The 17194-nt window shown below is 39.8% G+C and overlaps 1 protein-coding gene across 2 annotated transcripts in view; it reads left to right on the top strand.

The window, feature by feature from the left end:
• TRPC7 (transient receptor potential cation channel subfamily C member 7) overlaps window positions 1–17194 on the top strand; it is a gene marked incomplete at both ends in the record, with an annotated part of 72811 nt that overhangs the window by 13772 nt on the left and 41845 nt on the right. For both annotated transcript variants that reach the window (XM_082323877.1, XM_082323878.1), the window contains one exon: window positions 9555–9737. In XM_082323877.1, the coding sequence (XP_082180003.1) occupies window positions 9555–9737 (183 nt within the window). The remainder of the gene's footprint in view (window positions 1–9554; window positions 9738–17194) is intronic.

Raw genomic sequence — 17194 nt, forward strand, 5'->3', positions numbered from 1 at the left:
CTCCTGGTATGCAGGTGCAGTTTGCAGCCAAAATTCCTGTGAGAGATGGGACTCATAGCGCCTTTGGACATATAAATGTGTTCCTTAAGCAAGCTGAAAGTGCCATATTTAGCTCAGCTTAGGGGATAAACATAGATGTGTTAAGCAAACAATTGCTTTACATGTACATCCATTATTTTCTCCCTGTTTTTCCCATCTGGTTTTCAGGAAATGTAGGGGTTTCAAGCAGCTGAGCTGAAAGGAGCCACACAGTTGAAGGAGAGCAGCTAATACATTTAGTGCAAGGAAACTATCTATTCAGTCTCAAATTGTATAGGAAATGTAGATCTTCCCCAGTGGAGCTTGTAACAGACAGATCAGGAATGTAATAAACATGGCAAAATGCCAGAGAGAAAAAGTATGGATGGCATGTGAAATGAGGAGCTTGGCCCAGAGATAACTTTTGTGCTTTGATACATCTGTCACAGCAGAGCTGCAGGCCTGCTGTCCGTCCTCTTGTGTGTAAAGTGCTCTGTTGAAAGCAGAATAGGTGACAAATGAAGTTAACCCCACCACTGCATTGGACTCCTGCCTTTGTGAAATTCATCTGGGGGTAAAAGAGGAATTCTTTCTGCATGACAATGAAAGTAAGGTTGAGATAAAGGTTCCTCTAATGCAAGGGACATTTGTGGTTTTAAAAATATGAAAAGCCATTTCTCAGTGTCATGTTCCCACACAAGGAGCAAGCAAATATTTGAAAATAATAGGGAGGGATTGGGAGTCTTGCACTGCATCATCATGAGCTTGATTTTTGCCACTGACATTAACAGATCCTAAACTCTTCTTCACCAAGAGAATTAGCAGAGTATTATTTTGAAATGTGTAGTTTGTATTTAATAAAGAGAAGCTGTTGACATGACACAAGGAGACAGACCCTCTCCTTCACTGAATGCATGTAATCCCTGCATTTTACATGCCAGAGCATTTAGTTAATACCTCTGTATTGCCTGTCCTGTTTATGAGACATCCAGGGACTTGATAGTTTATCTTCTGAAAACAGGTGTTTCAGCATAAACATTCAAATGATCTTGGGAAAATCTGCAAGAAGGTAAAAAAACACCTTTTAATTAGTTGAAGAATCAAAAGCATGTGGCTTATTTGTGACGTGGTTTGAAAACCGTCTGAGATGATATGAAAGAGAAGTACATCAAACATCAAATGCCATCTTATACTGAAAAGCTGCTATGCCAACCTTGAGATTAAATACTCTAATTTCAAAAACAAGTCAACCAACATAATTTCCGTTCTAAGTGTATTTAAATATCTTCAGAGACTTGGCATAGGGTGTTAGTTCTACGCTGAATAGCAGTGATGTTTCTGCACACATGCATGCTACAGAGATGCTCAGTAATGGTACTCGTGAGGAAGAAGGTGACATTGTGTGAAAGGATGGAGGAGATGGAGGTATTCTTATGGCAACTTCTTAGATGCATATTAAAAAAAAAGGTACTCTGTTCAGGGTAAGAACTTTAAATAAGTCAAGTAAGCCACTATTTTCAGTGTAGAGAGAGTTCACATGTACAGGAAACTTATTTTAAATTTCAAATAGAAAAACAATCACCATAAGTAATTAAAAAAGATGAGGGTGGACTGATTTTGAAATTTCTTATGCTAGGGAATCTAAAACTTTGGCTAAAGAGTCAGGAATTGTGTTCAGTCTCAGTCCTTATCTTTCTTCTGGAATTATGTGAATGGATTCCTGGCTTTACTTCCCCAAATAATCCATCCATTAATTTTAGATTTAAAAAGAAAGAAAAAAATTTAAAGAATTTTGTTTTTGTTTTTGTTTTTTAAATGTTTCAAGAGGATATAAAAAAGTGAAGTATTTTGCATTTTCCAATGTTTTTATTGATGGAAAGAGCTTGCAAAATTTATTCATTGGTTTTGGTCCCACAGAAGCTGTGTTTATCACAAAACCGAACAATTTCCCAGAAGCAATTATGGCTAGATACATAACAGCTAGAGTGCAAAAGAATAGAAGCAAAACATGGAGGTGCAAACCTATCCTTTCTGCTGCTTTTGACAGTTCCCACTTTACAGCTCTTGGAACGTTATTGTTGAAGGTCACACATATGCCTGGACTGGTGAAGGACGCTGTAAAAGCACAGTAAAAAATTCTAAGGGATTGTCTAACTCCACCACAGAAATCATTAACACTGACTTGGCTAGCTTCTTTAAGGATTTGATATATCTACCAGTCAATAGATATAAGGTGAAATCCAAAGTCAGTGGTTTGATGGATTTCTTACTGCTCTATCCCCTTGTTGAAGGGATACACTGTCTCAGAGCTCAGCTTCTGTGGTGCATATGAAGACATGAATTGCAGCTAGAAAGTAAACTATTGAGGAGAAAAAAGAGGGACCAAAAAACGTTTCTTAAGGTAAATCAGTCAATGTAACTGCCACTGAAATCCCTGTGATGATGCAAGGGATAATTTCATGGCTTATTGGAAGCCACACAATTTTTGGTCCTCAGTCAAAGCATACTGTTATTTTCTGGACTTCTTTGGCCAAAAATAATGTTAACACAGATAGCACTGTCTGCTTTGTCCTTGGGCTCTTTCATTGGACACATCTCTTGGTATCTCCTGACACTCCCTCACAGGATTTAAAAATACCCTTTGCCTGGAGGCACTGCCCCTCTGCTTCACCATGCCTGGCACTCTTCAGAGACCAAACAGTTGCCATGTTTATCTTGGCTCCATTTAGAAAGGTCCAAATTGCTTGGAAAGCAACAGAGACACACTTTTGAAATCTCAAACTCTTGTATTTGAACAGATTGCTTATTATATTATGCTTGCTGGGGGTGAAGAAGTCAAGGTCTGGATCATTGAAAAAACAAACCAGCAGCATCTGTTGCTACCTCCAGACATACTTAGCAACATGCACCTGAGTAGTGAAATGTTTTAAATGAGCACTTGGCTTCATTTTCAGAGACATGCCCACTGAACATGACACAGTACACCCAAAGCTCAAAAAAATCACTGATGTGCTGCCACTTAAGAAGCAAGAGAACATAAACGAACTGGATGTTGTGCTTTCTGGAAAATTAACTGTACAGCCTTGGCATAGTCTATGCATGTAGGCATTTAATCTGGAAACAAGAGAAATGCACTCAGCTGTACTCAAACGTGTCAGCAGTTATGTGCACAGTCAACAGAGCTCTTTGGAAGGGGTGTTCAGTGCACTTCAGATGATAACGTGGTTACATGAGCAGGATCAGGGCAGGGCCCTTTCTTAGTGTCTCTTCTCATTGCCTTCCCTCCCACAGGCCTTGTGCTTTTTTTCATTCCTAAACATATGGCCAGTCAAAGACTGTAAATACCTAGAAGGAAATCTGTCCAACAGTTTCTAAACTGGCTGGTGCATATTTCATATGAAATGTAATTGGTAAATATTTATGAGCACTTTGAATATTTGACGTGATGGTTTATTTTAAAAGTTCATTTCAAATCTAGCACGTAATATTACTGGCTTTCTGCCCCCCCCTTGTCTTCTTTCTACAAAGATTTTTACTTTGGGGAGTCTTCTGTTCATTTTTACAGAATTACTTCTCCATTTTATTTCTTTTCTACTGCTTTTCCTCAAAATGATAATCTAAGCAATGCAGTATTTCTCTCCATGATATATGTGTATACGTGATGTAGATTAAATACAAAGAGCCAAGTGCTTCAAGGAAACATAAAGAGAGGCTCTGTGCAGCGTGCCTACAGCTTTCATTTGCACAGCAAATTTAATGCTGCCCAGAAATGCCAAATTTACTGCCGAGTACACAGCTTCTGCATTGCTCACAGACAGGAGGTGGGATTCAGCAGATTTGTGCCACGCAGTTAATCTCTGAGCACACTAAGAGTACGCAGAGGCTTTCTGGTGCTATGGTAGTCACAGTCACAGATGCTGGATGTTCATGTCCGTTAACTCCAGAAGTCTTGGATTTGTGTGGAAAACCTCAAATTCCAGCGGAGCAGATTTATAAGACAGAGAGTATACCATGGACAGAGGCCTTGAGAAATGGTGGCTTTAATGTATAACCATCATCCTGTGTCTGCTCCCCTTTTCCTCCTTTTATTCGGCAAAAAATATGTGTATTGACAGGCAACATTACGTTGCTTTTTTTTTTCTAGAAAAAGGTCTGTAGATTAAATCATTCTGAGCCAGATATGTGGTTGTAAGTTCAAAGGGAAACTCATCTGTGATATTAGCTTTTCTGATCAGAAGTCTGACCCTGAAGCTTTAGTATAGGGTAACAGAACAATCAGTTGTATACAAGATAGCTGTAAAAACTGTGAAACTTGGAATTATCTCTGCTTAGAATATCTATTGATGGGTTGTTGTTCCTGTCCTGCTCTTTACCTATGTTATTTGGAAGCAATTATTAGAGTAAATTTAATTAAATGTCCTAAATGGTGACATATGGAGTGATTTTCATGAATACTGCACTTGTGCAGGTTGTCCTGTATTTGTGTGTCATGCACCATCCTGTGGGTCTGTGGCCCCATTTCCAGTAACAACTGTGCAGTGAGTAATCTACAACAACTACAACCAAAAAACCTGCAAGCTGATTGACAAACTCATCCCATTCAAAATTCCTGAAGCCCAAAAGATTGCTTCAGTGCACTGAAACACATGCTTGCAAGTATTTTATTGGCATCAGCGGGACTTAAACATAAGCCCAAGTGTGTTCCTGAATCTGGGACTGGGAAGGCAGAAGGCTCAGAAGCAATTTTGAAGGAGACGGAGGATGTTTGTAATTGCGTATAAAGTGGTTTGATTGTCTTAGTTTCTGAACCATTGGCCTCACTTCAGTTTCTGGTGAAAGCTCATCTGCACTGAGGGGCTCAACAAATCTCAGACCTGCTTACTATATGTTGCAGCACCGAGGCCAGACTTCTCTATGTGCCATCCAAAATGCACCTGCAATGCTGGCATTTCAGAGGTAGGGTCCCAGGGATGAAGAAGTTCCTTTTCAATCCTTGACTGCAATTGCTTTTGAAATGGTTATTTTTTTCATTAACTAGCCAAGATAGGTTGCTGGTCTTACTTTTTACCATTTCATTTAACTTTTTACTCAGACTGTATCCCTCTGACCTGAAACAGCTCTTTTCTGAAGAAATCTGGGTGGTTTTGAACAGATGTGGAGACATGACAGAATTCATTTAGAACATAATCAACAGATAATAATAGGGTACTCAGAGAAATTGCAGTGAATGACAAGTACCATCAGCCTTTTCAAAACAGCAAAATTAGACATTTTTAACTCCACATGCACAACAGTGTTAGAAGAAGCAGGAAATGACTAATTTGGAATCCTTTTATTATGTTCTAGTTTTTAAAAAATGATATTGTAACATTCTCAAGCATTATCCTGATCCTTCTCTGCTCGCTGTCTCTATAGGAAATAAAATACTGTTCCATGCGTTATTTGAAGCAGACGGGCTCTTTTGTGTACTTAGTTGTATCCTTCATCTTCCTTCCCTCCAACCTTGTCAGGATGAGGCCCCAGCATCCCTTATGCATGATTTGCGGATTTCATTACTGTAAAGGTCCATCTGTTTTATGAAACTCATACTCCTCAGACTTCTATAATGTGGTAGCTAATCAGAGTACTCAGGAAGGTTTGGGTGATTGTCATTGCCTGTGTCTGCTTTTGCAACACTGCCAAGAGGACTGAGCTGGATTTCATGTCTCCAGCTGTGAGTTCTTGCTGCAGTGGGAGGGAGGACCCCCACTCTCAGCCTAGCGCCTGGCCAGGCTTGCAACCATGATGGTTCCCCCCGAAACGTATTTAGACCAGGAGAGCCACGAAGTGCCTGGTTTGGGGGTTGAACCCAGCTGGCAGAGGCAGTGGTGAAGTGGGGACTGCCCCTTTGCACCCCAACACACAGTGGCCATCTGTCCCTCTGTCTCCTGGCAGAGTTACCAGGAGTCCTCAGGGCTCTGATCTTCAAAAACCTTCGTGTAACAAAAAATAATTGGAAATGCATTCTGATTCTCCTTCATCTCTTCCTCCTGACTCTTCCACACCTCACTAACCCTTGCCCTGGGGCTGCAACCTTCTGTCCTATGCAAAAGCAAGCCCCACCACTGTCACAGCACTCCTTTGTGCAGGGTATGCAGTATCTCAGATGCTTCCAAATGTGTGAAATACAGGCAATTTATACAGCACAGGCACATACACCAATACAGTTTGCATGCTGCTTGTAAATCTTCTTGACTTCCTTATTTTTTTAATTGTGCGTCATAACTTGCAATTCAGTATTTTATATGCAGGTAGGTCATTTCTGCATGCATCATCAAAGCTACACTATGCAAGCCAGAGTCAGGAGAAGCTTGGCTGTCAGGCTCCTGCTAATCTCAGTTTTCAGTAAAGATACCTTCAAAAACCTGTTCTTGCAAAGGGAGAGACACTGACATTAGGAGAGTTGCTGAGTGGCTGTGTTCTCACCGTCAGACTGAACAGGGGTTTTTATGCTGAAGGTGAGCATTAAGGAAGCTAGAACAAAGATGACAAATGTTTTTGTAAAAGGGATCGTCAGAAGACATAGCAGGTTCAGTGATCATTGAGGCTTGTATTAACACATGAGCAATGTCTTCTGAGAGCGGTAAGCTGCTCTCCTGCCTGGCTGCAGATTGGCTGGAAAGCCCTTTTCCCTTTTTTCCCTTTTTTCCCTTTTTTCCCTTTTTTCCCTTTTTTCCCTTTTTTCCCTTTTTTCCCTTTTTGTTTTCCCGTTTTCCTTTTTTTCTTTTTCCTTTTTTCCTTTTTTCTTTTTTCTTTTTTCTTTTTTTCTTTTTTCCCTTTTTCCCCTTTTTTCTCTTTTTTCTCTTTTTTTCCTTATTTCCCTTTTTTCCCTTTTTTCCCTTTTCTTCTTTATACGGCCTGTATCTTGGGTAGATTGTGTTGCTGCTTGGGTCTACTTAAAAATTGGAGTAAATATTTTTGAACAGAAAAATCATTCATAGTCTCTGCAAATGTACAGAACCAGTAAAAACATTAGGCTTGGAGATGTGAATAAAGTTGGGTCTTGATGGAGTTTCCCAGCTGGGAGCCTGCCATTTGCAGTTGCTTTAGAAACACTTTCCTAGTTGTTAACTAAACTGCTTTCCTTAAAGAAAGCAGAAGAGGAAAAATAATCTGAGCTAATATGTACTGGTTGTTCAGATGATGTGGAAATGGTGATGAGAATTACCCAAAATGCGCTGGCTAAGAGACAAGCTTGTGAACTTTGCAAACAGTACATAGGGAATGGTATTAAAGCTTAGCAGAGGTCTCACCCCTGTTTTTTTTTTTAAACCTGCTGGGCTAATTATGTGTCTCCATTACCTGTGGCAGCTAGATATTTCATTCCCAGCCTACATCTATTTTCAGATCTATCTATATTTGCACTTTTTCACAATTCCTGCAGTTATTTCCAGGATGATATTTTTTTGGGGGCATCTATTCTCTCAGTAAAGAGACAAGCTTTCTATTTATTGAAATTCATCTTCATATGGTGAAGATTAAAGCACAGAATTGATTAGAGAGGGGCGCTTTGAATCTGTAAAGTACAATCTGTCTTTCATTTACATTTCAGACCTTACTTCACCCCACATTTGATAGCATTCTTTCTACAAACCCTATCTCTACAAAATACTTAGGTACTAGATTTAGATACAACTGTACAATCATTTTCTGCCTGAACCTTGAGGACATCTTAAATCCTAGTGCACTAAATTGGCACATTTATAGAAGTCTCGGTGCCCCAGTTTCTGCAATGGGGTATGCACCTGCTCTACCAGAGATAAACACTTGCTTGTTGTGATGTTATGTCTCCTTTTAATGAAGATTTGAAATTCTTGCTGATCTCCATTTATGAACACCCTGATTGGAACATGTGGTCTGATTACAACACTCAAGGAGGAAAAGGGAAACCCAGATTTCAACCTTTTTGATAGATGATAAGAGGATGTAAACATGCAAGGTTCACCTTGCAGAAGGTCTCACCATGAAAATACAGGCTATTCCCCAGCTCTCCTTCTCAGCCCCTTCTCCTAAACACGCATCAGGAATGGCATCTGCCTGTTTTGCAAGAATGCTCTAATCCCAGCCCCGAAGGGCTTTCTGGTTCCCTGTGACTATCAAATTTTTCTGTGCTGAGTGAAACAGCTCTTCACAGTCCTCAGCATACAGGACAGCATAGCAAGCAAAGTCGGGACAAACACACACACACACATACACATTAGAACCAACTTCAAACCTATGACAAAGTCATTAAACCAATGTATTTAAAAAATATTCATTATCAAGAGCATCTCAGTTCTGAAGGGGGAAAACTGCCCAAAGACCTCTAATAACACTGTATTTTAGACAGTGCTATTCTACCTCATTAATGAATGTTTGCACAGTGCTTTGAGATCTTTGCCTAACAAGGAAGGCTAATATGTTGCTATGTGTAAATGTTAGAACTAATAATGTAGAAAATATGGGAGTACAAAGCCAGGTTACTCTTATCATTTCTTCAAAGCCAGGTTTAGCTAGCTATCTTCTTTTTTTGGCTGCTTGCTTAATTAGATAAGCTGCTGAATTTAATTAACTCATCAAACCTAATTTGAAAAGATCTCTCAAGTCAGTAAGAGCTTGTCTTATGCTTATTATTTCTATTTGTTGCATCGAGTCTTTAATATCACCATTTTGTTAGGATATTAATGGTAGCCTTAATTGTGTTCTAATTTACTGCATTTACTCGGATGGTGGCATTTTCCCCATTTTTTAAGTGTCAGCATGTGAAAATCAATCACAATTTAATTTAAGGCAGTGATATTGCTCTTCTAGCCTTCTATCAAGTCAGCTACATACTATCTCTTTTCCCATAAGTGTAATTTGGGTTTGCAAGGTGAAATTATTTCATAGGAAATCATGTTAAGTTTCTGAGGTCCAATCTCCGGGAGAAGTGTTATGACAAAAATTATCCTCTGGATGCTCTTTTGGGACTGTTTAACCAAATTGTTAGGTAATAAATTTGAAACTGAAATTGGTATTACAACTATATAATTCATTTGAACACATCTGTGTGTGATGCTACAGCTTATCACACCAGACTGAAACTCCTTGAAAGTTACTAAAGAAAGAATTGTTACTGAAGAATCTAAATTGTAAAATTTGCTGTAAATTCTAAACTGTTAGCAGGACTTTTGTCTGGCCATCTTTTCACATTCATAGAAGATATGCCACACGGAGATTGCTTAAAATCAGAATTTCCCTATGAATTACTTACTTGTTGTTCTGTAAAGCATGTTCTATTGTAATGTAACTATGTATGTTGTTGATTAAACATTGCTAATTAGTTCTAGAGTAGTTAATATATATTTGTGAAAAGCTAGCTACATCCTGGGTGAAACCAAGTGCCTTCTCACTACTCCAGCCAGTAGTTTTGCAGTAGTAACCTTGCTCACAATTGCTCTGTCTTGCTTTTTCTGTTTGTTTGAGGTGTACTTTCAAATGCACAGTTAAATAACTTGTGTTCCTCTGTTTTCCCTTAGAACGACTATAGGAAGTTATCTATGCAATGCAAGGACTTTGTCGTGGGGGTGCTGGACCTGTGCAGAGACACGGAAGAAGTAGAGGCAATTCTCAACGGAGATGTGAATATACATCTGTGCCCTGAGCACCACCGGCCAAGTCTGAGCAGGATTAAACTTGCTATTAAATACGAGGTCAAAAAGGTAAGCTATTTCTTTGGGTCCCTGGTGGATACATATTCACATCTAAATTATGCTTCCTTGATGTCACCTGGAAAATAATAAATGAAAGATAGATTTTAGTGGGACCAGGAATTGTAGCATTTCATGGCATGATTTGTATTTTCTCACATACTTTAGTGTGGAGAAGGATATATGCAAGGGACACATTACAGCATGTATGGCATTTAGTTTCAAGTGATAGACATGATGTATAGATGGCACAAGGGACTGCCTATAGTGCACAGTGCTTCTTATGCAGGTCATGACTATGAATCTGTGAAAACTTCAGCAGGGACCAAAAGTTGCTACCATACCAAACTGATGGTCTTCCTTCCTTCACTGTGATTTACATGAAGGTAAGGAATAAACCTAGCAGATACTGTGGCATCTTTGGCCACAAATTATAAAAGCAGAGAATTTAATCCAGCTCCTCACCATTCCCCAACCATCTGTCTTTCCTTCAAACTAGATCTTCTGCTTAGACTGAGGAACTAGCTGGACTCTGCAGCCTGATGGAAGTCAGCAGACCAAGCCTCCAGTCTCACTTGTCTGCTCTCAAATGCTCCCTGACCACTCAGTTCTGATTCACATCTCGTTTTAGTCTCCAAAGTCACTTGTAACCATCCAAAATGTTACCTTTTCTGTAATGTTACAGAAAGAACATATACAAAAAGTAGAAATTTTGTCATAGTCTAGACCCTTCACTCCAGTGTGATGGAAAGTGGAATTTAAATTTAAAAAAAAAAGAAGTTTTATAATTTTTATTGAAAATTAGATCAAAACCTCAAAAATCAATTCTTGATTAACTTGGAATTTTGATTTTGTTGAAAGCATGTGAAAGTAGGTAAACATTGGTAAAAAGCGATAGATTCTCAGTTTCCACTCTCTTAAAGCTCCCGATCCATATTCTAACAGTTCAGATCTCCACCAAATCTACAAAACAGAAGGCAAATCTATATTTTAAGGAAGAACATGAAGACCAAATGTCTTTTAGAAGTATTTTAAACAAAGATTCAGCTTTACAGAAGTATGTTCTGTGAATGGAAAATTCGATTCTGGCAAATCCTAGGCCTGGGTGGTCCGAATTAATTGCTCCTACAATATGCTTTGATGGAAACTGGGCTCCTGCTGCGGGGCTTGGAGAGTGTTAAAAATTTTCAAGCTAACATCTGCTCTCTCTTTCCCCTCCCAAACCCACCACCTGCTTCAGTTTGCCTCTTGACTGTGTTGCTGTGCTGGCCAGAGAAGGTCTTCTCCTGTTATGAAAGCCATTAATTAAAGAGAATCTTAAAACTCTTATTTGAAATGAATTGCTTTCATGCAGGAGCACATGGTATGGAGCCAAATATTTCCTCCTAGGATGTTGTGTCTCTGCATTGTTCCATCACCAAAAATGAGCATAACATCTCAGTTCTCTCTTAGATGACTGTCAACAAGCTGAGTCAAGTTTAGTTATTGAAGCTATTGCTTTGATAACAGGAGGCCAAACTTGCTCTGGTGCTCTTTCAGAAAATGAACTCATCTAAAAGATGCCGATAGCACTTCATCAAGGAATAGTCCCCAGTGACCTATGATCTGAGAATTGTTGTGAAGTTGGTCAGAATCTCAAGCCTTTTCAGTGTGTGAAGTCTTCTGCACTATTTTACTTGTTTATTCTTCTAAATATTTGTGTCATCCTTTAGATATCAAGACCATTAGCCGGAGCTAAGTTGTTGTTAGTTATTGTGCTGCTTTGAGCACATTTGTCCTAGCTTAGTCAGATTCAGAGGAACATTTCCTCCATTTCTTACATTGTATATATGTGCACCTTTTCATAATGCATGAACACTGACCTAAAGCATCTGTGGTAGATCATATACAGCTGATCTTTTTATGTACAAATATCTTCCTACACCCAGGAAAGCTGAGCATCCTTTCTGGATCACAGCAACTTGTTGCTCATGGATAATAACTGTTAAACTAATTACAGAACATGAACATAAACATAACCATTCTTCAATCTCATGTTGACTCTCAGGTTAGCACTTTTCAGAATATTCTTTTCAGCAGGCAGTATATGTCTATGTGGAAGATGAGCATTTAACTGCTAACTTGAAAGTAAGATAGTTCCATTTGTGGGAGGCAGAGACACATTCAGATAAATGGCTTTGGTTATTGGCAGTGACTTATGGTAATAGACTGATATTTATCACACTTGCTGAACAAAGAGATTGTGTTATGGTAACACACTAATGATTTCCTTAAGAGGCAATACATTTCAGGTACAAGTTTTTTATCCAGCTGGGAGATATTTAGGCTTATGTACACAAACCCTGTGCTTTGAAATCTATTTTCTTTTGAAGAAAATCCTACAATGGAGAGGGGTGAGATGGAGGGTGAATTATTATATATATTTAATAAATCAGTTCTTGGACAGATTCTGTAAATTTCAAGTCACTTTTTCAAAGCTAATGCAATGACTCATAGGTGTCAACAAGACCGCACGTGGCCCTCCAAGTGTGAAAGGCAAACCGAGGCAGGCACACCAAGTGACTTCCCACGCACAGCACCCAAAACCCGAGCCCCATCACTTGGTCTGACAGTGCTGCCTGCCCAGGCCAAGTCCGGGTGCTGAGACGTGGGTGGCTGTAACTCACCCAGAAACAGTCCCAGGGATGTGGAGACCTTTCCAGTTTTTTAACTCCACTCTGGGACTGGAATGACAAAGAAATAGTTGTATTTGCCTTTTTTTTTTTTGTCCTGGAGGTTTAGTTGGTAGGGTAGGACTAATGAAAGGACTACAGCTCAGCCTGCCAGCCCTGCTCCCTGCCTCTACAATTAGCATCAACATTCAGATGGTCAGTTTTGCATTTTCCAGCTCAGCAAGCTCTAGATGAGCCAGAGAAACAAAGATGTTCTTACTTAAATGAGTATAGAGCTCCTGAAGTATTTTATATTCGTTCTTTCCCATGAACAGCAAGAAAAATCTTAGACAAGACAACTTTAGGGACTTCAGAATGGTCTAAGAAAATAAAATAAAAGAGTTGTTAGTTGTTATGTTGTTTTTTTTTTTTTTAAGTTAGTATCCAGACTAAATATTTGCATTCACATCTGAAATTTTAAGAAATATTTGATGTTTAAAAAAATCTATTTCTACCATTAGCTTCTTAATTCACATTTCCATATTAGTACTTTAAGTGCCCATAGTAGACTTTCTTTGATGAAAATTCACAGAGAATGATCTGTATTACTTAATATCCGTGATTTTACTTTTACAGTTGCTGATGCAGTCTGCATTTTATCACACTTTTATTTCCAGAGTCTGGGAAAGATGTCGAGGGCTCCTGTCCTCAGGAAGGAGAGCAATTGCATCTGTAGAGCTTCATCAGGCCTTTGCCCAAGCTTTTAAAATCTTCCTTGTTCTTTTAAATTTCTCTGTTATTTCATCATCTTCATACTGTGCAGTCACCGCAGACACAGTGTCTAAGAATGGTATTTTTGTTTAATAATAGCAGGTAGTTCACCAGCTTCTCCCACCCCCTGCCCAGCTCACGGTCCTCACGGAGCTGTTCTGCCCCTCAAAGGCCAATGGCCACGGAGGCCAGGAAAGGCAGAGATAGGAGGATTTTGAAACTGAAAGCCATCACATTGCTTTTTATGGATTTAAATCGACTCCTATCTTTTGTGTTTTTCTTCCTATGTGCCCATCTGAAAATTTTAGGGATGCAATTGATGCTACATATACACCTCAAATTTTAAGTCCCAATTTTGGTTCCAGCACAGTATCTTCTTGATATTGAATTCAGCAATTGTGTTTCCCAATAAATCACGCTTGGATGGAGGCAGAGGCTGCACCTCCCTTGCGTGTACAGTGCACGTCATGCCTGCACCACAGGGAGCTCAGCCATCAACCTTGTGGTAGCTTTTAGCCCAAAACACTGTGCTTCTTGTGCCTCTATTTTTGAAGAGCAAATCCCTGCCTGAAAATCCCCAAGTCCGGGGGCAGCCTGCCCTTGAGCTGAATGTTCGCAGACCTGTTCATTGATCACACTGTATTGGTGCAGGAAAACTTTGTATGCACATCAGGTCTAAAAAGAGGACTGAAGCCTTCTTACCTCCTCTGCTCAGTGAATCTGCAACTGGTACCTACAACAGGTTTTTCTCCAGCCCCTAAATGATCTTTCTCTGCACTTCTTCCTTTGTGCGTCCCATTAGAGTTCCCTGCTACTGTGCCCCTTAGCTACTCCAAAAAAGCAGTTCTCTATTCAACTGAAAGGGCACAGTTTTATTGATCATTATCTTTTTTTTCCTAATTTACAAAATTTGAGATGAATCTTGGAAGGTCATTGAAGAAAGCATCAAAAGTTCCAGACTTCACTTGTCTGTCTCTTTTTTCCCTTTTTTTTTTTTCTGCAAAGCATGCTACTAGCACATATGAGATACTGGCAAGAAAGCAAGTTTAAGGCTCTACTGTAATTGAAGGACTTTATATAGAAGGTCATTGAAGAATTAAGAAACTCTGCTTGTACATATTTCGCAGCAAGAAGAAAGCTAAAATTACAGTAGTTTACAAAGTGGTCTTTAAAAACGCTGTATTAGTCTAATTCTCTATCCTTCCTGAAAGAACTAAATAATCACTCTGTACCCCAGGATTCTTGGAAAACTGCACTCAAATGTCCTCCATTCAAGTTTTCCAGAGTCATTTCTCCCTTCAAATTAGCTGGCTTAATGATTCATGATTCCTCGAAAATTATTACAATGGGAACAGTTTGTCAAGAGCAAAACAAACAATTTGCAAACATTTGAGCATTTACTGAGTCCTGGATTCTTTCCAAGAAATGGACTTTTAGCCCATGTTATGGGATTGTTGCAAATTTACTATTGTCTCCCCTGGTATTATTTAGTTATGCTTCACACTTGCATACTCCAGTCAAGGACTGATTTCTTTCTCCTCCAGCTGTGCAGGGCCTTGGGCAAAAGGAGGAGAAAGGTTTGGGGCAAGAAGAGCAACAGAGCACCCTGCTGATGCTGTAGCAACGCTGCTCAGGTGGTTTCTTTGGATATTGTAGGAGAGGGCTGGGGAACCATTGCAGTGTGAGAGCAAACACCATGGCAGAGTCCAGCAGCTACTCATGGAAATGGCAAAATTAAAAGCAGCATTAAGGTGAAACAGGAATTATTTAGGTTGGGTATTTCTGGGGGATTATAGCCAAAAGTGGCTTGAGTTGCTAAACTGGAGTTCTGGTCCCCAGGAAAGAAAATAAAACTGATCTTGATCTTCTTGAGCCAAGGATACTCTTAACTGTTCTTCATGCAGGCTTACAACATCTAAGAGAGAGTTTACTTCATGTTCTTGACTGAAAGTTGCAGAATGTTTTTTCTTTTCTTGAAACAATTAAACAAGTTTGTTTTCATTCAGATACTGGAAATACAAGGGTAGCACAGATCTTCCCTGTGTGTGAACTCATTTCTAATTAAGCCAGGGTGTGATTTCTACCTGTCAGAGGCATAGGTACAGAGGCTGGGACAACTCTGTCTTGGACTCTTCCCTTGGACAGCCAATAGTGAGAAAATGCAGTTCTTGATGTACCACAACAAAACCACTTTACTGGTGTATAGCAGCTTTACAGAGCCCTTCATATTTTCTATTCTCATTTTTGTTCATACTGCTATGCTCCTTTCTTGTCATCCTTTAATGTTGGCAGGGGGCTTATATGTTGACATTTACCTTTAGGTCTAAAGCTGTTGCTTCTCTGTAGGAGGTGACATTCATACTCCTTCTTTGCCAATGTCAGAATTATTGTTGCTGTATTCTTTTAATTGTAAATGTTGAGTGCCCACCTCTGTTTTCTCAGCAGCTCAGTTCGTAGCCATCACAAAGCCAGAGTACCTTTCTCTTCCACGAGTTTTAATTTAATTAACAGTAAGACACATAAACTGGGTTTGAAAAAAAAATTAATAAGAATTAAACAGAACAGCAGATGGCTGTGTAAATCCTATTTAATAGAGAGCTGGAACAGGAACTTTTCTCATAACTGTATTATTAATAATTAACATATGGAGGATGCTCTGAACAGAATACTCATGGCTGCATTAGATTATAATTTTTCACTGCATTGGTCACGCGACTCAGATACTTAAGGGCATGAGAAGTCCCAGTTCTCATCAACTGCTGCAACAACCTGTGCTCCCCGTTCATTTGCTCAGAGGATGCGGTTTTACCCTGCACAATGTCTTGTGCATGAAATCCATTCCAGGGTCCTTTTCATCATTGAATGGGGCCCCACCTGCAGCATTTTCACCCCACACGGGAGCTAGAGGTGGTTAGTCCCTGAATGGGCAAAAGAACCAACCCTGCTCCTGCTGAGGAGACAGCTCTGCCTCTCAAAACGTGCAGTAACAGACACTGCCCCAAACACAGGCTGCGGCAGAGCTCAGCTAGCACATCCTTAGGAAAGTTAACTGGAAACCTCTGGTGTTTGCAAGAGAAGCACAGGAAAATAAGTTGGAGAACAGAGGGCAGGAGAAGCCCAGGCATGACAAGAAGTTCTGAAACTCCTCCCTTTGGAGAGTCAGGAGCATATCTGTGCCACGTGCCATGGTGGGTAGCTATGGCTCTGTGAGTTCTGCGTGCTCTCAATTTGCAGTTATCCTGCAAATCCCTGCAATGCCATGCCCTGGGGTGGGACTGCTGCAGGGGAAAGGCGGAGAGGGCACATCAGGGCACACCGCCCACCGCCTCGCACACAGCCTGTGCACTAGCCTTAACACAAATGGAAAACTACATTTCGGTAACCCAAATGAGATGTTTCAGCTCTACAGCTTTCAGAGCTGTGTAGGTCACAGAAAATCTCTCTTGCGGCTGTTTGTCCTTTGGAGCAAAATTAAGTTTAGGAATTTCCCATGGGATGAACATTGATCTTTCTGTGCCCCAATGGTTGTAACATGAACAGATATGGCTTGAAGCAGGACAGGATTATGTTTTACCATCTAGATGTGAAGCGTCAAGGAGGAAAACTCCTCAAGAAAAAAGACTTTCAGGAAGTTGGCTTTTTGTTTTTGTTTCTGTAATCCCTGGTTAATTTTTTTCCACTCTTTAGTTACAGGAATATTTAACTGAGGTCTTGTGGAGTTGTTGATGGCTTAGACTGTGGTGTCTTTTGTTTCCGTCACTGGAGAACCAGTCGATACTGTACAAATGTAATCTAATATCTATGTGAACAGTAGAAACACTGTGGTTATTCTGGACTCTTAAGCTTATCCATGCAATTTTTGGTTTTACATTTTTAACTGCATATTATAGATGTTTTGTCAGAGATTGGAAAGGGAAGGAGTTACTTCCCTTCCTCACAGAAAGCATTTCTATGTCTTTGAGTATTTCATTAGCAAGGTTCCTTCCTCCCACTAAAATCTGTGGTTCTGATGATTTCCTTTTGCCCAGATGTTTTAATTTCTTTTCT

Source organism: Platalea leucorodia (assembly GCF_965183815.1).
Source record: "Platalea leucorodia genome assembly, chromosome: 11".
Taxonomy (NCBI): domain Eukaryota; kingdom Metazoa; phylum Chordata; class Aves; order Pelecaniformes; family Threskiornithidae; genus Platalea; species Platalea leucorodia.